This window comes from Macaca mulatta, chromosome 10 (genome assembly GCF_049350105.2).
Source record: "Macaca mulatta isolate MMU2019108-1 chromosome 10, T2T-MMU8v2.0, whole genome shotgun sequence".
Classification (NCBI taxonomy): Eukaryota; Metazoa; Chordata; class Mammalia; order Primates; family Cercopithecidae; genus Macaca; species Macaca mulatta.
In genome coordinates, this window is record NC_133415.1 from 98685485 (window position 1) to 98709275 (window position 23791).

The window sequence follows — 23791 nt, forward strand, 5'->3', positions numbered from 1 at the left end:
AGTCCCCGGGCGCCTCCTGGAGAGCAAGGACACGGGGGAGCAGAGGTGAGCTGGCACCGGAGGCTGGAGGGGATCCCCGAGCCCGGGATCGGTGCGCGGTAGAGGAAGCTTGAGGGTGGGAGCTGGCGCTGGGGCCGGGGCTTCCCTCGCGGAGGCGCCGCCAGCTCCTCCCCGGGTGCTGCTTCACGGAAGCGCTGAGGAGCGAGGCAACAGCCCCTCTTCTGCCTCCCGTAGATGATCCGAGCCGCGCCGCCGCTGCTGTTCCTGCTGCTGCTGCTAGTGTCCTGGGCGCCCCGAGGCGAGGCAGCCCCGGACCAGGACGAGATCCAGCGCCTCCCCGGGCTGGCCAAGCAGCCGTCCTTCCGCCAGTACTCCGGCTACCTCAAAGGCTCCGGCTCCAAGCACCTCCACTACTGGTCTGCCGCCCTGCCTCCCGGGCGGGACTGGGAGGAGAGATGACGGATGAGGGGTGGGGGGTAGTTCTGCAGACCCCTGAGGACGCCTGGGAGCCGGGAGGGCCGGAAAGGACCCCTGCAACTGCACCAACACTGCCCTGACACCCCTTCCCAGGTTTGTGGAGTCCCAGAAGGATCCCGAGAACAGCCCTGTGGTGCTTTGGCTCAATGGGGGTCCCGGCTGCAGCTCCCTAGATGGGCTCCTCACAGAGCATGGCCCCTTCCTGGTGAGTGGACAGCAGGGGTAAAGCACAGTTCCTAAAGCAAAAGGCTGGGGAAAGGGAGAAACGGACTTTGTGATTTACCAGAAAGTTTCCTTCCTTCTAAGTCTTGGGATTTTCCTCTATGCCATTGGCTTTGCTGCTTGTACCTCTCAGGGGTTTTGCCCACATGTAAAGTGCCTCTCACGGTGGCCCTTTCCTTCCACCCAGCTGGCCCTTGGGACTTACTCAGCCATCTCTTTCCTCCTCAGGTCCAGCCAGATGGTGTCACCCTGGAGTACAACCCCTATTCTTGGAATCTGGTATAGCTGGAGCTGTGGGTCCTGTGGGGGTGTCTGGGCACTTGGATGGAGTGGCAGTTGACTAATTTTTCCCTCCCTTCTAGATTGCTAATGTGTTATACCTGGAGTCCCCAGCTGGGGTGGGCTTCTCCTACTCTGATGACAAGTTTTATGCAACTAATGACACTGAGGTGAGTCTGGTGCCTGCCCATCTGCCCCAGGCTCCCCAGTCCTCCATCCATGGCATGATGCTGGGAGAGAGAGCATGGCCTTGGAGTCCACTTTTCGCTCTGTCATATGCTTGTGGTATGGTGGCCAGTCACTTCCTCTTACACAGACAGGGTGGGTTGATGTCATTATCTCTGAAGTTCTTTCCAGTTCAAATACCAAAGCTTCCTGATTCCCTCTGTCTTGCTCCCCCATCCCCAGGTCGCCCAGAGCAATTTTGAGGCCCTTCAAGATTTCTTCCACCTCTTTCCGGAGTATAAGAACAACAAACTTTTCCTGACCGGGGAGAGCTATGCTGGCATCTACATCCCCACCCTGGCCGTGCTGGTCATGCAGGACCCCAGCATGAACCTTCAGGTGCAGGGCAGCTGCAGGAGGGAAGGGAGGCACCTTGAGGCTGTGGCCTTGCAGTTAGCAAGGTCAGACTGGTCAACAGCCCCATCCAACCCAGCTCCCTGCATACCCTCCCCACCACCAGCTGCCCTAGGTCTGTCTAGTGTGCCTCCCACAACAGGAAACTCATCTGTCAGGCTGCCAGCTCTGTGCTTTGCATTGAGTGACTTTCCACACCCAACCGCCCCCATAAACCACCCTGGGTTTCAGCTTCCGGATTGCTGAAGGTCTGGGTGTTAGGGTGAGGGAGGCTCCTCCTCTTCGCCCTCCACATGAGCTGAGCACCCTGGGTGTTTCACAGGGGCTGGCTGTGGGCAATGGACTCTCCTCCTATGAGCAGAATGACAACTCCCTGGTCTACTTTGCCTACTACCATGGCCTTCTGGGGAACAGGTATGGGATAGGGCAATTGGGCAATCTCTAGGGTCACATGATCTCGAGTCTGTCCTCCAGGCACATGATATGACAGGCCCAGCCCAGGTTTATGAGCAGCAGGTGGGTTGCAGAAAGAACACAGTGCTGAAAGGCCAAAGAATAGAGATCAGATTTTTCTTTTTTTTCTTTTTTTTTTTTTTGAGACAGAGTCTCACTTTGTCATCCAGGCTAGAGTGCAGTGGCGCGATCTTAGCTCACTGTAACCTCCACCTCCCAGGTTCAAGCAATTCTTGTGCCTCAGCATCCCAAGCAGCTGGGACTACAGGCACGTACCACCACACCTGCTTAATTTTTTTGTATTTTTAGTACAGATGGCATTTTGCTGTTGGCCAGGCTAGACGCGAACTCCTGGCCTCAAATGATCTGCCCGCCTTGGCTTCCCAAAGTGCTGGGATTACAGGCGTGAGCCACGGCGCCCAGCCAGAGATCAGATTTTAAAGGAACTAAGGAGGCCTGTCTGTATGACCCTGGGGCACCTCTTTGGGAGCTAGCTTAGGTGACGTGCAGACCATACCCTGTGATACCTTTCCTAGTCTCCTAGGGTCAGGGAGGTTGGTGGGAGGTGGGGGTATGCTCGCCTCCTCTGCCCTCCTCTTCCCACCAGAGGCTGATGCACTTTTCACTCTCATCTCCTACAGGCTTTGGTCTTCTCTCCAGACCCACTGCTGCTCTCAAAACAAGTGTAACTTCTATGACAACAAAGACCCGGAATGCGTGACCAATGTGAGGTTCTGCCGTCACTCTGCATCAGCCCTCCCATCCCTAATCCCAAGAATGGGACCACATTCCCTCCTTGGGGACTCCTTGTTCTCCATCCCTCATTGCCTTCTTGCACCTTTAAGCAATAGTGTTCTCTGGGACATGTGTCTAAGTGTGTATTCCCACCACCACCTCCTATGGCGGCAAATCCCATAACCTGTGTGAGGGAGAAAGGACTTCTTCACATTTATCAAACACCTGCAGTGTGGCGGGCACTGTGCTGAACTGTGTCTATGTAGATTACTTAAGCTTCAAGATTCCTCCTCAAATGAGATCGTACTACCCACATTTTCCAGATAAGGAAACCTGAGGGCCATGAATTTTGAAATCACTGTCTGAAGTCAGTGTTGGGAGGCAGTGATGCTAGGATTTGGACCTAGGGCTGGGAAGATTCCTGCCACTGAGCCTCAGTTTCCCTACCTGTGAAAAAAAAGTGGGTGAAGAGGTGAAATTCAAGAGCAATAAATCTTGGGACAACTTGGTGGGGTTGTGGAGAGGCTAGGGATCTGTAAAGCATGGTGGCTCGGTGTATCATTGCAGCTTCAGGAAGTGGCCCGCATCGTGGGCAACTCTGGCCTCAACATCTACAACCTCTATGCCCCTTGTGCTGGAGGGGTGCCCAGCCATTTTAGGTAGGTGCTGCTGGGTGCCCCTGGGGCCAACCCCAGCCCCATCTGGAGGCTCCACCCATCCCCCCACCTCACATGCAGGTATGAGAAGGACACTGTTGTGGTCCAGGATTTGGGCAACATCTTCACTCGCCTGCCACTCAAGCGGACGTGGCATCAGGTGTGCAAGGGCGTGGGCTTCCTCCTGGTGAGGTGGGGACGGGGGCAGGGGCAGGGAAGCAGAGGCCCTGACCCTCTGTGTGTGCCCTCCAGGCATTGCTGCGCTCAGGGGACAAAGTGCGCATGGACCCCCCCTGCACCAACACGACAGCTGCTTCCACCTACCTCAACAACCCGTACGTGCGGAAGGCCCTCCACATCCCGGAACAGCTGCCGCAATGGGACATGTGCAAGTGAGGCTCTGTGGCCACCTGTGACTGGGGGTGGTGGGTTGCTGGGGCTTGTGGGCACCAGCAGGTTCCTAGGGATCTTCTGTGTAGGGTTTCTTGATGAGATGAGCTGTACAGGATGTTTAACATCCATCCCTGACCCCTCAGTGGATTGACAGCCAATTCTTTTTTCTTTTTTAAATGTTAAATGTTTTTGTTTGAGACAAGGTCTCACTCACTCTGTCACCTAGGCTGGAGTGCAGTGGCGTGATCACAGCTCACTGCAGCCTCGAACTCGTGGGCTCAAGCAATCCTCCCACCTCCCCCGTAGCTGGGACTACAGACGCACACCACCACCCCCGGCTTATGTTTGTATTTTTTTGTAGAGATGGTGTTTTACCATATTGCCCAGGCTGGTTTCGACTCTGGGGCTCAAGTGATCCACCCACCTCAGCCTCCCAAAGTACTGGCATTACAGGCTTGAGCCACCCCGCCCAGCCCCAATTCATTACGTAGCCACATTGGTTGTTGTTTCACAGTTCACTACAGCCTCAACCTCCTAGCTCAAGCGATTCTCCGACCTTAGTCTCCTGAGTAGCTGGGTCTACAGGCACATGTCACCATTCTGGGCTGTTTTTAAAAAATTTTTTGTAGAGACAGGGTCTCACTATGTCGTCCAGGTTGGTCTTGAACTCTTGGTCTCAAGCAATCCTCCCTCCTTGGCCTCCCAAAGTGCTGAGATTACCCACCCAGCCACCACATTGGTTAATAACTATTACTTCTGACCTGGCGCAGTGGCTCATGCCTGTTATCCCAGCACTCTGGGAGGCTGAGGTGGGCGGATCACCTGAGGTTAGGAGTTCGAGACCAGCCTGGCCAACATGGTAAAACCCCATCTCTACTAAAAATACACAATTAGTCAGGTGTGGTGGTGGGTGCCTGTAATCCTAGCTATTCAGGGGGCTGAAGGAGGAGAATCACTTGAACCCGGGAGGTGGAGGTCGCAGTGAGCCAAGATCATGCTACTGCACTCCAGCCTGGGCAACAAGAGTGAAACTCCATCTCAAACAACAACAACAAACTATTACTTCCATGTCCAATCTCCTGTGAGCCCCCCACCACCGCAAGTAAAAGGGTGACACTGGGCCCATCTGGGGCTGCTCAGGTCCATTTTGATTGGTCAGTGCTCACACTCTACCTTGTTATATGTTGTGACTCTCACACCTGCTGGCCCCTAGACACTAAATGCCAGATGCATCCCAGTCCCTGTAACAACCAAAACGTGTCCCTGTAGGTGTTTTTTGTTTTGTTTTGTTTTGTTTTGTTTTTTGAGATGGAGTAACTTACTCTGTTGCCCAGGCTGGAGTGCAGTGGTGCAATCTTGCTCACTGCAACCTCTGCCTCCCGCCTCCCTGCCTTAGCCTTCTGAGTAGCTGGGATTACAGGCATGCACCACCATGCCTGGCTAATTTTTGTATTTTTTTTAGTAGAGATGGGTTTTCACCATGTTGGTCAGGCTGGTCTCGAACTCCTGGCCTCGTGATCCACTCACCTCGGTCTCCCAAAGTGCTGGGATTACAGGTGTGAGCCACCGCACCTGGCATCCCTGTACATTTCTAAATGGGGATGAGTTGAGGCTCTCTGAATCCCAGCCCATCATCCAGGTCAGTCCTAGAGAGGTGGCCCCCCAAAAAGAGGAGTGGAACCCAGCTGTCTGCTTTCTGGGTTGGAGCTTGGAGATAGGAGATAAGGTCTGATCTGTTGACTACTTTTCGCCCCTACCTGGTCTTCCTGGGGCCTGCGCGTATGTTCCCGGCAGCTTTCTGGTAAACTTACAGTACCGCCGTCTCTACCGAAGCATGAACTCCCAGTATCTGAAGCTGCTTAGTTCACAGGTGAGTGGGGACAGCACAGCTGGATCCACCAGCAGCCTTAGGACCCCAGAGTAGCACAGCAAGCTGGGGACCCTTTAGACTTCCTGTCAGGACAAGGGAAGCTGAAACTCCAAAAGGTGAAGCCCAGGGTACTGTGACTGGTGGGGTCAGAATTTGAACCTGGGTTTGTCCCCACCCATGCTGCACTGCTATAGGAGGCCAAGTGGTCTGGATCAGCCAAGGAGCCTTAAGGGTGAGAAGAGCTTCATTCATGCCAAAAATGGGCTAGCTGAGGTCCAGGGTGGGAGGAGACCTTGTCCAAGGTGATATAGGAGGCACTGGCAGAGCCAGGTTAGGACCGGGTTCTGTCCAGCACAGTGGTTCATAGCATGGGCTCTGGAGTCACATGGCCTGGGTGCAAGTCCCTGTACTAGACACATAATCTTGGGCAAATTTCTTAAATATGAGCCTCAGGTTCCCCATCTGTAAAATGGGGATAATGGTATCTACCTCATAGGTAAAACATTTAGTAGAATACTGGACATGCAGTAAGTCATCAGAAAACATGAGAATTCCCTGGTTCGTGCTATCTGGCTCGGCCCCTTGAATTCCCTGAGGGGTAGGCCTTGAACTAGGGAAGGGCTAAAGCCTGGGCTTGTTCCACACCACTCATTTTCACCCCGTCCTGCTTTAGAAATACCAGATCCTGTTATATAATGGAGATGTAGACATGGCCTGCAATTTCATGGGGGATGAGTGGTTTGTGGATTCCCTCAACCAGAAGGTAAGACAGAGATTCCTGGCCCTGGATAGGGGCTGCTGTGGAGGATCAGGGGCGGGTATGCCTGGGAGTGGCTGGCTGGCTACCTGGCTCTGGTCCACAGAGGGCAAGTGTGGAGGAATTCCCAGCCCTAAGGTCTTGCTGGTAGCTGTGAGCAAGGATGCAGCTGCTGTAGGCTGATGTCTTTCCTGATGGGGCAGATGGAGGTGCAGCGCAGGCCCTGGTTAGTGAAGTATGGGGACAGCGGGGAGCAGATTGCCGGTTTCGTGAAGGAGTTCTCCCACATCGCCTTTCTCACGATCAAGGTAGGGACTGGGCCTGCTGAGGGATAACTGGGCCGGAGGCGAAGGAGCAGGACCCACACGTCCTTTCCCTCTGGCTGCCTTTTAGGCTGGGTCATGGGTCACCATCTGGCCCCTGTATGGGCAAGCTTTTTTAGAGAGGAGTGGGGAAGGTTCTGGGAAGAATAAAGGGCTTGGGATGAAGGAATTCCCCATGGGTGAGCAGTTATATCGGGAGGAGGGAATGGTGGGGGTCAGGAGCTCACGAACATTGCTCCTCAGGGTGCCGGCCACATGGTTCCCACCGACAAGCCCCTCGCTGCCTTCACCATGTTCTCCCGCTTCCTGAACAAGCAGCCATACTGAGGACCACAGCAACCAGCTCCACGGCTTGATGCAGCCCCTCCCAGCCACTCCTGCTAGGAGAGTCTTCTTCTAAGCAAAGTGCCCCTACAGGCCAGGTTCTGCCTTCAGGACTGCCCCCTTCCCACAGCCCTGTGCATCCCAGACTGGGCCAGGGTCTCCCACAGACAGCCTGGGGGCAAGTGAGCACTTTATTCCCATAACAGTTCCTGAATGGGGTGGCCTGGCCCCCTCTCTGCTTAAAGAATGCCCTTTACGATGCACTGATCCCATCCCAGGAACCCAACAGAGCTCAGGACAGCCCACAGGGAGGTGGTGGACGGACTGTAATTGATGGATTGACTGATTATGGAATTAAATTGGGTACAGCTTCAAACCCTGTCTTCTCTGTGGCACTGGGGGTTAGAGGGGGCACTACAGGCTATGAATGTGGGAAAAGAGGGGCTGAGAGGAGTTGGAGTCCTGAATGACAGCTGCCAGCGTGGGGGTTGGGGGCTCACACAGCTGCTGTGGAGGGTGTGGGGGCAGTGGACGCCCCGATGTCGGCAGGCCGGTTCTTCTCAATCACCTCTCGCAGCCCTTTGGCAAAGTGGAGATCAGCCCCGATGGTGAGGAAGCCCTGTGTGGGGGACAGGGGAGCCTCATTTATTCATTCAGTTACTGAGGCCAGCGTTTAGAGATCAAGAGACAGAGTCTTTGTCTTTCAGGGACTCAATCTAATGGATAATTCCATGTCAAGGTGCTAAAATGAGGTTGTAGGAGTGTAGACTATGGGTGCCAAGGAGGGCTTCTTGGAGAAGGTGACCTCTGAGCTAAGACCTGAACGGTTAGTAGGTATTGGGATGGGAGAAGAGTGCTCCAAGGAGGAGTCACCGTGTGTGCAAAGGCTTTTAGGAGTCTAAGATTAAAACGGGAGGGGACGGCTGGTAATGGGGGAGCTGGGGTCAGGTAGTGGAGGGCACTGGGGAACTATAGAGAGAGGGGAAGGCCCTGCCCTCCTTCCCCATCCTGCCCCTACTCACCGCATGGTTCGTCACCACTTCACGCACAAAGTTGATGCCCTCAGGTAGTGGGATCTGCACCCCACGCCAGGTCCGCTCTGTGGGTGGGAGCACCCCGCTCAGTCTGGGCCCGCCCAGTTCACCCCTCCTTTCTTCCTCCGTCCTCACACCCCAGCCTTACCGTTGAGCATGGGCATCACCCCGATCTGCAGCATGGTCTTCAGAGGGGCCTGTAAGGGGATCAGCTGGGGGGGCAAGGGGGGAAACAGGGCAGCCAGTCAGGGGTGGGTTTAGTTGCCCATGGGTGAGCAGTTATATGAGGAGGGAATGGTGAGGGTCAGGATCTCACGAACCCAGCCCAGCCTACCCACCCTTCCCCACTCACAGCCAGCGACTCCAGTGCAGAATGGTTGGAATAGATTCGGAACCTGCGGGAGAGAAAGAAGCCCTGTGGGCAGGAAGCCTGGAAGCTCCCCTTCCTCAGACCACCCAGGCCTACCTGCCAGAGGTGCCTGAGTTGCAGGCTCAGATGCCCCACGTAGGCACCTTTCCAGGTGCTACAACTTTCCAAGTATCCTCGGGCCAGTTATGGCTGCCACTTGGGTTTCCTTTTCTCCAAGGCTGCTACTTTTTATTTACTGAGCACTTCTAATGTGCCAGACTTCTGCTGGTAGCTTTGCAGGTGTTATTTATTTTATGTAACAAAACTCACATTGCTTAGTTCCTGTCAGACACTAAGCGTATTTATTTTCTTTTTTTCTTTTTATTTATTTTTGAGACAGCGTCTCACTGTGTTGCCCAGGCTGGAGGGCAGTGGTGCAATTTAACTCGCAGTGGCTTTGACCTCCAGGGCTCAAGTCAGCCTCCCACCTCAGGCTCCCAAGTAGCTGGGACCGCAGGCGTGCATCACCATGACTGGCTAACTTGTAAATTTTTTTGTGGAGACGGGATCTCACTTTGTAGCTCCGGCTGGTATCGAACTCCTGGCCTCAAGTGATCTACCTGCCTTGGTCTCCCAAAGTGTTGAGATCACAGGTGAGCCACTGCACTCAGCCAACGTGTTTAAAAAGTTAATATTAGTAGGTTGGGCGCGGTCGCTCGTGCCTGTAATCCCAGCATTTTGGGAGGCCGAGGCGGGTGGATCACAAGGTCAGGAGATCAAGACCATCCTGGCTAACATAGTGAAACCCTGTCTCTACTAAAAAATACAACAAAAATTAGCCGGGTGTGGTGGTGGGCGCCTGTAGTCCCAGCTACTCGGGAGGCTGAGGCAGGAGAATGGCGTGAACCCGGGAGGCGGAGCTTGTAGTGAGCCGAGATTGTACCACTGCACTCCAGCCTGGGCGACAGAGCGAGACTCTGTCTCAAAAAAAAAGAAAAAAAAAAGGTAATATTAGTAAACTGTTTTAAAATACAGTACCAACTGGTTCAGTCCTCATAACAAGCCTAAGGAGTGGGCACTATTACGATTTGTACTTTATAGATGAGGAAAATGAGGCCCCACAAGGTTACGTAATTTGCCTGAAGTCACACAGCTGGGAAGTGTCAGAACTTGCCTCTAAAATCTAGGGTCCTAACCTACATTATCTCCTTTAACCTTAGAACAGCACTGTCCAGTCAGATTTTCTATAAAATGTTTTGTATCTGCATTGTCCACTGTGGTAGTCACTAGCCACATGTGGCTAATGAAATGTGGCTTAGTACAACTGAAAAACTTTAATTATAATTAATTTAAATGTAAATAGTCACATGTGGTTAGTATCTACCATATTGGACAGCACAGCCCTAAAAGGCAGACGCTACTTTTACCTGTATTAAACACATGGAGAAAATGAGGCCTAGAAAGACAAAATGGGCTGGGTGCGGTGGCTCATGGCTATAATCCCAGCACTTTGGGAGGCTGAGGTGGGACAATCACTTGAGCCCCAAGAATTGGAGACCAGCCTGGGCAACAAAGTGAGACCCTGTCTCTACAAAAAATAAAATAGTCAGCCATGGTGGTGCATGCATGTAGTCCCAGTTACTCGGGAGGCTGAGGCTGGAGGATTACTTGAACCCAGGAGGTCAAGGCTGCAGTCGGCTATTATTGCAACACTGCACTCCAGCCTGGGCAACAGAGTGAGACTCCGTCTCAAAAATAAATAAATACAATAAAAATAAAATAAGGCCGAGTGCAGTGGCTCATACCTATAATCCCAGCACTTTGGGAGGCCGGGGCAGGTGAATCACCTAAGGTCAGGAGTTCGAGACCAGTCTGACCAACATGATGAAACCCCATCTCTACTAAAAATGCAAAAATTAGCCAGGCGTGGTGGTGCACACTTGTAATCCCAGCTACTCAGGAAGCGGAGGCAGGAGAATTGCCTAAACCTGGGAGGCAGAGGTTGCAGTGAGCCAAGATCACGCTATTGCACTCCAGCCTGGGCAACAAGAGCGAAACTCCTCAAAAAAAAAAAACAATAAAATAAAATAACATTTTTCAAAAAGAAAGATAAAATGGCCTCAAGGTCACAAAGCCGTGTTGTGCTGAGGTTTTTGTCAAAACCCATGTTCTGATCTTTGCTGTGTGACTGTGGGCATGTTATTTAACATTGCTGGACCCATTTGTTCATCTCTCATAATACCTGCCCTGCCTGCCTCTGGGACATGTGAGAATGCAGAGGAGTTAGATTTTACCAAAGCACTTTAGCATGCATTAACAAAGATAGACCCCAGCTCTCAGTGACTTATAGGTATGAACGAATTTTAACTCAACATCCCTGTGGACAGGTGTGATTGTCCTCAAGACACTGAGGTGCAGGGAGGTGCGCCTGCATACCTGCGCAGGTCCAGCTGTGTGCGCAGGGCCTTCCCCCGGAGAGCCATCTTGGCGCTGAGACGGGCGTCCTGCAGGAACATGGGGAGGAGGATGTTACCCAGAAGGTCAGTAACCCACAGTCCATTTTTCCCTGACCCCCAGCTAGCAGCCCCCACTCCAGGACCCATACCATAGTCATGCTGGACAGCTGGACCTCAGGCTTGTCGGGTGGGACCAGGGCGATGGTGACGCTAGCAGTGACAGAGACGGTGGTGCCAGAGGGCTTGATGGTGCAGCGTGGTGGGGCCAGGACCCGCAGCTCCAGCTTCAGTGGGGAGTCAATCACTGCTGGGCTCTGGGGGATGAGCAGCAGGGGCGGGTCAAGTCCCTGCCGTTTCCTGTGGAGCCCCCAGGGAAGAAGAGGACGAAGGCAGGTGCAGCTTCTGCCTCTGGGGACTCTCATATTGCAAATACAGAGACAGCTCTGGCTTCCAAAACCCTCAAATCTGCATCTAGCCTTCATGCCATTGCCACACAAAGAAACAGCAATGTATTCTTCTCTTTCTGCTTCCTAAATACATCTCAATATTCAGGCCCATCACCAATCCAGACTCTTCGTGGATGTCCTTTTTGCATTAGTATCTCTGCCCCTTGCCATGTCTTCTGTTTTGGATACGGAGTGTCACTCTGTTGCCCAGGCTGGAGTGCAGTGGCACGATATCGGCTCACTGCAACTCTGTCTCCCAGGTTCAGGCGATTCTCCCGCCTCAGTCTCCCAAGTAGCTGGGATTACAGGCGCCTGCCGCCATGCCCAGCTAAGTTTTGAATTTTTAGCAGAAACGGGGTTTCACCACGTTGGCCAGGCTGGTCTCGAACTCCTGACTTCAGGTGATTCGCCCACTTCGGCCTCCCAAAGTGTTGGGATTACAGGCATGAGCCACCATGCCCAGACCACTTGCCATATTTTTGCTTTCTCTCTCCTTTCTTTTTTTTTTTTTTTTTTTTTTGAGACAGAGTCTCTGTCGCCCAGGCTGGAGTGCAGTGCCATGATCATGGCTCACTGCAGCCTCAACCTCCTCAGCTCAAGTGATCCTGCCACATCAGCCTCCTGAACAGCTGAGACCACAGGTTCATGCCACCATGCCAGGCTTATTTTTGTATTTGTATTTTGTTTTTGTTTTTGCTTTTGTTTTTTTGTAGAGATGGGGTTTGGCCATGTTGCCCATGCTGGTCTCAAACTCCTGGGCTCAAGCGATCTGCCGGCTTCAGCCTCCCAGAGTGTTGGGATTACAGGCGTGAGCCACCATGCCTGGCCATATCTTCTTTCTCTAAACTGCTATGCTTTCTTCTATAGGCAGTGAAGGAATACTATAAGATGCAACTTGCCTAATCTTCACCAAACATGATTCTAAACACTGTATATGTGTTGGCTCCTTTAAACCTCACAAGGACCGGGCACGGTGGCTCACGCCTGTAATACCAGCACTTTGGGAGGCCGAGGCGGGCAGATCACAAGGTCAGGAGATCAAGACCACGGTGAAACCCCGTCTCTACTAAAAATACAAAAAATTAGCCAGGCATGGTGGCGGGCACCTGTAGTCCCAGCTACTGGGGAGGCTGAGGCGTGAACCCGGGAGGTGGAGCTTGCAGGAAGCCGAGATCACGCCATTGCACTCCAGCCTGGGTGACAGAGAGAGACTCCATTTCACAAAAAAAAAAAAAAAAAAAAAAAAAAAAAAAAAAAAAAAAAAAAAAAAAACTCATAATAACCACGTGAGGCAGATATTATTGCCAATTTTGTTGTTGTTGTTTATTTTTTACAAATTTAGTTGTTGTTGTTTATTTTTTACAAATTTATTTTTCACAAATTTATTTTTCAGGCTGGGTGTCATGGCAGAGAATTGCTTGAACCCAGGAGGCAGAGGTTGCAGTGAGCCAAGATTGTGCCACTGCACTCCAGCCTGGGTGACAGAGTGAGACTCTGTCCCCCGACCCAAAAAAAAAAGATCTGACTAAAAATTTATTTTTCAATAGAGACAGGGTCTCACTATGTTGCCCAGGCTGGTCTCAAACTCCTGGGCTCAAGCAATTTTCCTACCTTGACCTCTCAAAGTGCTCAGAGTATAGGCATAAGCCATCATGCCCAGCCATATCCCCATTTCTGAGATGGGAAAATTGAGGCACAGAGAGGTTAAGTAACTTGTAGAGGTTATGCAGTCATTCAGTTTCAGAACTAGGCTTGAAGCCCAGGCAGTCTGACAATAGAGACCCTGCCCTTAATTTCTTAGCCATGAATTTGATGATGATAATGACTGAATTATTTCTTCTAAAATTTGTAATTTTGCTGGGCGCAGTGGCTCACACCTGTAATCCCAGCACTTTGGGAGGCCAAGATGGGTGACCACTTGAGCCCAGGAGTTCAAGACCAGCCTGAGCAACATGATGAAACCCTGTCTCAACAAAATTTTAAAAATTAGTGGGGCGTGGTAGCACAAGCCTGTAATTCCAGCTAGTCAAGAGGCTGAAGCAGGAGAACAGCTTGAGCCCTGGGAGGCAGAGGTTGCAGTGAGCCTAGATTGTGCCACTGCATTCCAACTTGGATGACAAAGTGAGACACTGTCTCAAAAAAATAAATAAATAAAATGTGTAACACTCTCCTCCCCAATACACAAATAAACAATAGTATATGTTAATTATTATTAAAGCCCTCACACTTGCAAAGCGTGGGTTCTCGCTGATCCTCACAGCAGCTCTGCGAAGGAGATAGGGCAGGAAGGAGCAGGAAGGGGAAGCCTCCTTCACAGACGGAACAGCCACGACAAGGCGAGGGCGATTGGCCAAAGACAAGAGGCCAGAGCCCTGTCTGAGTGGCTGCCACTGGGGGCCCCGCCTGCACCCCTCCCTGGTCTCACTGGTGTGCAGGTGGCCCTATCCCTGTCCCCCGCCAGCACTCACCAGCAGGACAATGCTCCCAAAGTAGGTGGCCCTCAGCAGTATGTCCAGGTCATGGGGCACCTGAACAGGGGAATCAGGAGTGAGGGAGTGAGCTCTGTCACAGACCCTCTTTTGCCCATCCCACACACAGGCCCTGGCATACCTTGTCCCCCACCAGCGACAGTTGCAGGGCCCCCGCCCGGAAGTAGCTCTCCATGGCAGAGTCGAAGAAGAACTCAGAGAAGGCCACGTACACCATCCGCTCCTCCTCCTGCAGCTGGGGCTCCACCGCCCGGTTGGGGAGGCTCCAGTTCCTCTCGGTCAGGGGGAAGAAGGCCCCCTGGGGTGGGGCATTCACGGTCAGGGTCAAGGCAGACTGGCCTGGCACCTGGACTGACAGCAGGTGTCTCCCAGCCCTGTGCTAGGCACTGTGGGGAGACAGTGGGAACCCAGCTGCTGTTCTTGGGGCACTCACAAGCACATCTCTTAAAAGGCATTGAAAGGAGGACACCTGCTATCAGGGGGCGAGCCCGTCACACTGGAAGAGGGAGGGTCAGGAAAGGTTTCATGGAAGAGGTGGCATCTGAGTGGGTCTTGAAAGCCAGAGGCAGTAACAACAGCTACTATTTACATATAGTGTGCATACTCATGCTTCTGTGCCAAGTACTGTAAGCTCTTCACATAGATCAACTCCTTTACTCTGCATTAACTATGTGTGCTTTCTTACTAGATTATTTCCATTTACGTGTTAGGAAACTGGCCAACTGAAAAGTTATGCTTAGGGCCATGCAGCTAGTCAGTGGCAGAGCTAGGATTTGAACTTCAGGGATTCTTTTTCTTTTTGTAGAGAAGGAGGTCTCACTATGATGCCCCAGCCGGTCTCAAACTCCTGGGCTCAAGCGATCCTCTGGCCTGGGTCTCCCAAAGTATTGGGATTACAGGCATGAGCCACTGCACCCGACTGATTCTAGCTCCCAAGTCTGTACTCTGAAACTGCTATACTACTCTGGGAGACCAAAGGTAGTGGCTACACACTAGCTACGTGGCCTTGGGCAAGTGATGTCACCTCTATAAGTAAGTCTCCACATTCCTAAAATGAGGATGATGTTAGTACCTGACTCACAGGGTTGTGAGAGAATGAAATGAGATGATTTGTGTAGAAATTTGTGTCCAGCTCCTTCAGGGGAGTTGGGGAAAGACCGTGCATGAGCAAAGGCCCTGAGCTGGGAAGCGAGGGTCCAATTTGGGAAAGAGCAGCTGCAAAGAAACAGGATGAGATATAAAAGGTGGGGCCAGGTAAGATTAACAGGGCTCAAATACCAGACCCAGGAGGCTGAACCTAATTCTGTAGTAATAGGGAGCCATAGCATTCTCAGCAATGAGAGTGGCCTCATCAGAGCTGTGCTTTAGGAAGTAAAATCTCACAACTTAGCGGAGAAAGCGGTCCTGTTAGGAGGTCAGAGGTCATACACCAGCCCGAGCAGCTCACCCGGAAGTCCATGTCCAGGTTGCTGGTGGAAGCCACAGGATCCTTCATGAGGGAATAGTCAATGCCAACAAGCTCATCCACAGAACTGCGCACTGCAGGAAGAGGCTCAAGTCACTCACAGCTGTGTGATGTGGGACAAGGTGCTTAACCTCTCCAGGCTCAGAGTCCCACCCATAAAATGAGGATACATCCCTCGCAGGGTTGTCAGGAGGGTCAAATTAGTTTTATGTGGAAAGCACTTAGGGCCTGCTGTGTAGTAAGTGCCCATTAATGTTAGTTATTATTATTACTACTACCACAGAGGTTTCATCAAATCACTAAAAAGATGGCATGGGGGCGCCGCGCACAGTGGCTCACACCTGTAATCCCAGCACTTAGGGAGGCCAAGGCAGGCAGATCACCTGAGGTCGGGCATTCGAGACCAGCCTGGTCCACCATGGTGAAACCCCGTCTCTACTAAAAATACAAAAATTAGCTGGGCGTGGTGGTGGGCGCCTGTAATCCCAGCTACTCGGGAGGCTGAGGCAGGAGAATCGCTTGAATCTGGGAGGTGGAGGTTGTAGGGAGCCAGGATTGCACCACTGTACTCCAGCCTGGGTGACAGAGTGAGACTCCATCTCAAAAAAAAAAAAAAAAAAGAAAGAAAAAAAAGATGGCATGGGGTTCCTTTCCCTTGGTTTCTCCTACCTCCTCCTTCTCTTCCCCTGCCTGTGTGTTGGGTGTGATGGGACAATAACTTTGCCCCACAGTAGACAGAGGTCATGGCTTAGAAAAAGGGAATTCATGGCCAGGCACAGTGGCTCATGCCTGTAATCCCAGCACTTTGGGAGGCCAAGGTGGGCGGATCACGAGGTCAGGAGATTGAGACCATCCCGGCCAACGTGGTGAAAGCCTGTCTCTACTAAAATACAAAAACTTAGTCGAGCATGGTGGTGCACGCCTGTAGTCCCAGCTACTCGGGATGCCAAGGCAGGGGAATCGCTTGAACCCGGGAGATGGAGACTGCAGTGAGCTGAGATCGCGCCACTGGACTCCAGCCTGGCAACAGAGTGACTCCATCTCAAAAAAAAAAAAAAAAAAAAAAAGGGAAAAAGGGAATTAATGTATTCATGTTAATTGAGCACCTATTAGGTGCTAGGTGATGAAGACAAATGGGACACCAGTGATTAGCACGCACATAATGAGGACCTTGACAACTATTCTCTCAGATAATCCTCACAGTAACTCCAGGAGGAAGCGCTGCCAGGCAAGTGAGGAAACAAGCACTTTGCCCAGAGAGAAATGAGCACTTTACCCAAAATCACACAGCAAGTCAGCTCCAGGGGCCACATTTGAACCCAGGACTGTTTGACAGCAGGGCTTGGAAGGGGCCTGCTCTGAGGTGCTGCATGACAGCTGCACACCTGGCCTCACCCCCAACCAACTCACCAGGCACGGTGTCCAGGAGGGCGTTGAGCAGGACCGTCCCTGCATGGTAGAGTACGGGGCAGATCTGCGAGGTGGGAGCCAGAGTCAGGGCCTTCTCAAAGTGAGACCAGGCCCACCCTTGCCACCCTGCGACCTGTCACTGCCCACACCTGCTGGTTGAGGAGGAAGCGCATCCCTGAGGTGATGAACGTGGAGAGAAAATCATACACCTTCCTGTGAGGAAAGGAGAGGCCGGGTGAGCCCAGAACCTGCCTCCACCCCAGTCCAGGTCCAGGAGAAATCAGAGACCAGGGAAATAGTGGCAGTGGGATTCCTCAGCATCAGCCTGAATAACAGGTCCTCCACATAGGTTTTCCAAGAACCAGGCCCGAATTCCCTCTCCAGCATAATTCTCAAGACCTCCCGCTGGTCCCATCAGCCAAATGAATCCACCCACATTGCCTCAAACCCGCTCTGAGCATCCCCACATCCATCCGCTTACTGATCCGCTTACAACCCTTCCACCCTCTGCGTTCCTACCCTGTATTTCCCCATCTGAGCTCAGATGCTTCCTCTTCCAGGCAGTCTTCCCAGATTCCTCTCCTCTGAATCCCCAAAGCACTTTCTTAGTCCTTCTCTCCAGGCCCTGATAACAAATGCTTTTTATTCCAGATAGGCTCTGAGCTTCTTCCTGCATCCTCAGGGCCTGGCATACACTTTGATGAATAAATAATACTGACAGTATACCAACACCAGGCAATAATCCATCATCTTCTTTCCCCAACTGTCTTCCAGAACAAGAACAGTATCCCCTTCTCAGCGGCAAAAATAAAAAAATAGGCCAGGCACAGTGGCTCACACCTGTAATCCCAGCACTTTGGTAGGCCGAGGCAGGCGGACCACCTGAGGTCAGGAGTTTGAGACCAACTTGGCCAATATGGCAAAACCCTGTCTCTACTAAAAATACAGAAAAAGTAGCTGGGCATGGTGGCGCATGCCTGTAGTCCCAGCTACTTGGGAGGCTTAGGCAGGAGAATCACTTGAACCCGGGAGGCGGAGGTTGCAGTGAGCCAAGATTGTGCCACTGCACTCTAGCCTGGTGACAGAACAAGACTCCATCTCAAAAAAAAAAAAGTATTATTTTTGTTATTATTATTTAGAGACACCAATTATTGAGAATCCAGTACATGGCCAGCTGTGCATATTAGTCCTCACAATTACTCTTATCTAAGTGGCCAGCACTTAAATATGCATTTATCATATGCCAGGTGCTGTTCTAAAATTTTTTTTTTTTTTTTTTGAGATGGAGTCTTGCTCTGTCGCCAGGCCAGAGTGCAGTAGCACAATCTCGGCTCACTGCAAACTCCGCCTCCCGGGTTCAAGTGATTCTCCTACCTCAGCCTCCCATGCAGCTGGGACTACAGGCATGTGCCACCACACTCAGCTAATTTTTGTATTTTTAGTAGAGACAGGGTTTCACCATGTTGGCCAGGATGGCCTCGATCTGTTGACCTCATGACTCGCCCGCCTTGACCTCCCAAATTGCTGGGATTACAGGCGTGAGCCACCGCACCCAGCCTTGTTCTAAATATTTTTACATATACCAACACAAATAATCCTGGCAATGACCTTATAAAATAGGCTTTATCATTATCCCCATGTTACCAATGAGGATATTGAGGCACCGAGCTTCAGCGATGTGGCCAAGTTCACACAGCCAGGAAGTGACAGAGCTGAGCTTTGGACACAGTTGGTCTGATTCCCAAGCCTGTGCACTTTGCATTGTGCTAGGCAGATGAGCTGTGGGGCTCAAAAGGGGTAAGCTGGGGTTGGGGCTGGGGCTTACTTGAAGGTTCCCCCGAAGGCGGCGTGCATTCTGGAGACAGAGGCCTGGCAGGAGACATTGGACACTTTCATCCGTCCAGCAGGATCCCGGGAGAGCTCCAGACCAGTGCGGATGGACACACCCTCAGCTGAGGCGTTGATGTAGCCACCATCATAGCTGCCAAGGGGGTTAATATTCACTCCAGGTAGGAGCTCAGTTGAGTCTTCAGTGCCCCTTGCATCATGATACCTCCTAATAAGGTTTCACTTCCTTCCACACATCCTACCAAACCCTCCTATCAACTCTTATGAAATGGGTATGCTTGTCCCCATTATACAGATGAAGAAACTTAAACTCAGGAAGGCTAAGGGGGCTGCCCACAGCCCCACAGCACTTCCAGCCCTCCCTACCAACTCTCCACTCCCCTGAGGGTGCTGGGTCCTTACAAGAACCAGTAGAGCAGCTGTCTCCGGAAGCGCAGCCCCAAGGAGGCGTTGGTGATTTGTAGCATCAGCTCCTGCTGTGGCTGGAAATCGAGCTCGGAAGATGTCAGCTGCAGCTCTGTGACCTTCACCCTACGGGAGGCCTCAGGGTCAGATCCAGGGCCAAGAAGAGGGAACTCCCCCCAACCACAGGAAATTTGTCTGCTCCCCTTTCAAGTCCAGGTCTGGGGAAGCGGGAGTGGGTAGAATGAATTCTTCCATTGTCCCTCAAGTACCCAACTTAGACTTGGGTGGCTGAGAGATGAGGCCTTCCTGATGCAGGTGTTAAAAGGGAGCTTCACCCCATCACTTAGAAGTCTTGTTTGTTTGTTTGCCGGGCGTGGTGGCTCATGCCTGTAATCCCAGCACTTTGGGAGGCCGAGGCGGGCAAATCACGTGAGGTCAGGAGTTCGAAAGTCTAGCCAACATAGTGAAACCCCTGTCTTTACTAAAAATACAAAACTTAGCAGAGCGTGGTGGCACGCGCCTGTAGTCATAGCTACTCAGGAGGCCAAGGCAGGAGAATCACTTGAGCTGGAGATGCGGAAGTCGCAGTGAGCCAAGATCGCGCCACTGCACTCCAGCCTGGGCAACAAAGCAAGACTCCCTCTCAGAAAAAAAAAAAAAAAGTCTTGTTTGCTTGCACCCCCTCCCCTCCCACACCCTGGGGTTCCCTCACCCGGTCTTTTAATAGAGTCCATTCACTTTGCCTCCATCACCTAAGCTCCGCCCTCATATCTCAATTCCCTTATTCCCCCTCCCTCATCCTAAACCATACTTAGAGTCTTCAGTTCCCCCACCCCTCCCATTATCTCCACCCGGTGCCCAAGACTCCACTCTCATCTATTGGCAAGTTCCTTGACTCCACCTTTCTGGTGCTCTTCGGCCACGCCTCACATCTACCGGTCCTGCTTCCTTCCTGGCCCCCTCGACGTTTTCAAAGCCACGCCCATCTGCCCGGTCCCGCCTATGATGGCTGGCTTGGCCTTTATCTTTTCGGCCCCATCCGGTTTCTTAAATCGTGCCTCATCGATTTGGCCACGCCCCCTCCCACTCAGCCTCCAGTCTCCCGAGACCCCGAGATTTCTTGGGCCCCGCCTCCACCGCCGAGGCCCCGCCCCGGATCGCGAGGCCCCGCCCCCCACTTACTCGGAGATGTTGTAGTAGAAGTGGCCTTCTTTGCCCCGCAGGTCCGGAATGGTGATGGTCTCCAGCTCTTGTTCCAGAAAGCGCAGTCCCTCTTGCTTCACTGAGGCAGCAGCGAAACCCTTAGCTCCCGTGCCCACTGGGGCGACCCCAACCCCGTCCGCTCCCGTCCGTCCCTGTCTGCCCCTGCGCCTTACCCAGCTCCAGCGCCTTGGAGGTGACGCGGATCTTGCAGCCTGGGAACTCTGCGTGAGCGCCTGCCAGCAGCGCCAGGAAGAGAGCCCCGAAGAGGGCCATGGCGAGCGGGCCTGGGGGTGGGGTGGGGTCGCAGGAGTTATCTGAGCCGCTTAAACCCATTCCTTGGACGTCCAGCCATAAGTGGGGACTAGCCTGGATCGTGGCCCTCCAGATAACTCTTCGGGGAACTTGGAACCAATAATCTTGCCTTCATTTGGCAGATGTGGAAACTGAGGCTCAGAGAGGCAATGCGACTTGCGTTCTGGCTCCCAGAGGATTTGGGACACGGGGGAGGGGACGTCCCCAGTTCCCTCGTGCTACCGCCGCGTGATGAGTTTGGACCTCCAGGGGACCAGTCCCCACACCCCCAACAACCTCCCCTTTCCTTTAGCGGTGGGCTCGCGCAGGCTTGCACGTTGCCACGGCAACGACTGCACGCGCATTCCTGGAGGGTGGCTTGCGGTCTCCTAGGCCTCGCGCCCAGGGAGGAGACGAGGTGGCCGACCAGACCGTGGGCTCCCGGGTCTCCCGGCTCCCTCAGGTCCTAAATCTCTCCCGTTAGAGAGTCTGCCTGGAGCCCCCCATGTTAGCGTTCTCCTTCATCGGCTCTCCTCCCCACCCCGGCTTCAGTGCACCACGCGGCTCGGCGAGGGACTGTGGACGGGATGGGGACGCGCCCCAACTCACTCAGCGGTGGAGCTGGGGGACGGCGCGGTCACGTGGGGTGGCGGGCAGCTCAAGGTATCCGGGCGACGGGGTCTGGCGGGCAGGGCTGTTCCAGCCGCCTTTATAAAGCCGGGCCTCCCCGACCCCTCCTCCTCCTCTCTGCAGCTCTCCCCTCCTCCCTTGGGGGCTGGGAGGGGACGGGGCGGGACGCTGGCAGCCAGGAGAGTGGAAAAGGCTGTACAGAGCCCCGTGACAAGTCCGGCCGCTGTCTGGACAAGTGGGGGACCCAAGCCCAGGGAGAGGGAAGGAAGTGCAGGAGCCCTCCCATTCAGCCCCAACAATCCCGCTTTGCTGGGACCTCGGTTCAAATTACAATTACCCATGTCTTCCTGCAGGATCTTGGGCAAGTCACTTCACTTGGGTCACTGACCCTCAGTTTCTTCCTTCAGCGAAATGTGCACGATGATAGGAGCTACCTCTTGAGCCTTTATTGCAACCAGGTCCAGGCACAAAGTCAAGGAATATTTTTTCCTTCCCTGCCACCCACAATCATCTCAGGACCTCCTTGCCTGGCTTTGCTATGGGCCCCCCTACCTGTCTCTGTGTCACCATCTGGGGACCTTAAGGTCCCAGAGACCTTTCCCACTTGGAAAAGCAAGTCTAGGCAAGTGCTGTCAGCCCAGGAACATACCACACCGGCTGAAATCACTCCAGAGGGAGGTCTGCCATTTCTTATGGCTGGTGGATTTTTTTTTTTTTTTTTTTTTTTTTTTTTTTTTTTTTTTGAGGTGGAGTCTCACTCTGCCGCCCAGGCTGGAGTGCAGTGGCATGATCTCGGCTCACTGCAACCTCCACCTCCTGGGTCCAAGCAATTCTCTTGTCTCAGCCTCCTGAGTAGCTGGGACTATAGGTGCCCACCACCACTCCCGCCTAATTTTTGTATTTTTAGAAGAGATGAGGTTTCACCATATTGGTCAGGTTGATCTCCAACTCCTGATCTCAGATAATCCATTGGTGGATTTTTTAATGAACCTTTGGAGCAAGGTGCTTTGAACAGCACCCCTGCCCCCACCCTCACCTCCACCTATTGCTTACAGGGTTCCTGGACCCTAGGACAGGGCACAGAGTGGGTGCTTGCCACCTGTTTGTTACCAAATGGATGAAAGAAAGGGGAAGCAATAATCATGTCTGCTGAGCATGTATTTTGCACCAAGCACTCATCTAGGAAGGATGACTAACTCGTCCTGATTTGCCTAGGACTTTCCCCATTGTGTCTTTTTTTTTTTTTTTTTTTTTTTTGCTGATATAACCCACAGATTCACAAAAATAGTTCCATTTCCTTTTTTATTTAATTAATTAATTAATTATTTTTTGGAGACAGGGTCTTGCTCTGTCACCAGGCTGCCGTGCAGTGGTGCAATCTTGGCTCACTGCAACCTCTGCCTCCTGGGTTCAAGGGATTCTCCTGCCTCAGCCTCCCAAGTAGCTGGGACTACAGCCGTGTGCCACCACACCTGGCTAATTTTTATATTTTTAGTGGAGACGGGGTTTTGCCATTTTGGCCAGGCTGGTCTCGAACTCCTGCCCTCAAGTGATCTGCCTGCCTTAGCCTCCCAAAGTGCTGGGATTACAGGTGTGAGCCATCATGCCCAGCCTATTTATTTTTATTTATTTATTTATTTATTTAATTTTTTTATTTATTTATTTATTTTTTTTTTTTTTGAGACGGAGTCTCGCTCTGTCGCCCAGGCTGGAGTGCAGTGGCCGGATCTCAGCTCACTGCAAGCTCCGCCTCCCGGGTTTACGCCATTCTCCTGCCTCAGCCTCCCGAGTAGCTGGGACTACAGGCGCCCGCCACCTCGCCCGGCTAGTTTTTTGTATTTTTTTTTGTAGAGACGAGGTTTCACCGTGTTAACCAGGATGGTCTCAATCTTCTGACCTCGTGATCCGCCCATCTCGGCCTCCCAAAGTGCTGGGATTACAGGCTTGAGCCACCGCGCCCAGCCTATTTATTTATTTATTTATTTATTTATTTATTTATTTAAGACAGAGTTTCTCTCTTGTTGCCCAGGCTGGAGTGCAATGGCGCAATCTCGACTCACTGCAACCTCCGCCTACCAGGTTCAAGCAATTTCCTGCCTCATCCTCGAGTAGCTGGGATTATAGGCGCCCACAACCACGCCCGGCTAATTTTTTGTATTTTTAGTAGAGATGTGATTTCTTTATGTTGGCCAGGCTGGTCCCAAACTCCCGACCTCAGACAACCCACCTGCCTTGGCCTCCCAAAGTGCTGGGATTACAGGCGTGAGCCACCGTGCCCGGCCACCTATTTATTTTTTTAGAGACAGGGTCTTGCTCTGTTGCTCAGGCTGGAGTGCAGTGGCATGATCATGGCTCACTGCAGCCTTGACCTTCCAGGCTCAAATGACCCTCCCACCTCAGCCTCCCCAGTAGCTCGAACCACAGGTATGTGCCACCATGCCTGGCTTTTTGTTTTGTTTTGTTTTGATACAGGGTCTCACTCTATTGCGCAGGCTGGAGTGCAGTGGTGCAATCAAGGCTCACTGAAGCCTCCACCTCTTGGGCTCAAGTGATCTTCCCACCTCAGCCTCCTGAGTAGCTGGGACTACAGGCAGGTAGTACCACATCCAGCTAAGTTTTGTATTTTTTTGTAGAGACAGGGTCTCACCATGTTGCCCAGGCTGATCTTGAACTCCTGGGCCCAAGTGATCCTCTTGC

The 23791-nt window shown here is 52.5% G+C and overlaps 3 protein-coding genes across 6 annotated transcripts in view; 2 read left to right on the forward strand and 1 right to left on the reverse strand.

Annotated features, from left to right (window-relative positions):
• On the forward strand, positions 1-7444 carry CTSA (cathepsin A). 3 transcript variants are annotated; one of them, XM_015148822.3, is made up of 15 exons: positions 1-115; positions 235-416; positions 571-682; positions 928-978; positions 1062-1148; positions 1387-1542; positions 1880-1971; positions 2652-2736; positions 3313-3404; positions 3483-3561; positions 3654-3793; positions 5589-5664; positions 6338-6427; positions 6625-6729; positions 6988-7444. In XM_015148822.3, the coding sequence occupies exons 2-15, from the start codon at positions 235-237 to the stop codon at positions 7069-7071; spliced, it is 1431 nt and encodes a 476-aa protein (XP_015004308.1). In that variant the 5' UTR covers positions 1-115; the 3' UTR covers positions 7072-7444.
• Positions 3603-23791, forward strand: part of CD40 (CD40 molecule) — a 245777-nt gene continuing 225588 nt past the window's right edge. Inside the window, exon 1 of the mRNA XM_015148819.3 lies at positions 3603-3606. The gene's annotated coding sequence lies outside the window, so the exon portion shown is untranslated. The remainder of the gene's footprint in view (positions 3607-23791) is intronic.
• Positions 7378-21150, reverse strand: PLTP (phospholipid transfer protein). Of its 2 annotated transcripts, NM_001434457.1 has the most exon segments (16): positions 7378-7687; positions 8091-8167; positions 8251-8314; positions 8455-8497; positions 10888-10955; positions 11057-11221; positions 13822-13881; positions 13964-14140; positions 15290-15381; positions 16718-16781; positions 16867-16930; positions 18543-18698; positions 18968-19096; positions 20153-20252; positions 20347-20457; positions 21074-21150. In NM_001434457.1, coding segments are annotated over 15 exon segments (1482 nt in total). In that variant the 5' UTR covers positions 20447-20457; positions 21074-21150; the 3' UTR covers positions 7378-7564.

What these genes read in the sequence shown, in the direction of transcription:
- CTSA (XM_015148822.3), top strand. Translation starts at nt 235, where the DNA reads ATGATCCGAGCCGCGCCGCCGCTGCTGTTCCTGCTGCTGCTGCTAGTG. An exon ending in ACCCCAGCATGAACCTTCAG is followed by an intron (nt 1,543 to 1,879) that starts GTGCAGGGCAGC and finishes GGTGTTTCACAG; the next exon opens with GGGCTGGCTGTGGGCAATGG. An exon ending in TCAAGCGGACGTGGCATCAG is followed by an intron (nt 3,562 to 3,653) that starts GTGTGCAAGGGC and finishes TGTGCCCTCCAG; the next exon opens with GCATTGCTGCGCTCAGGGGA.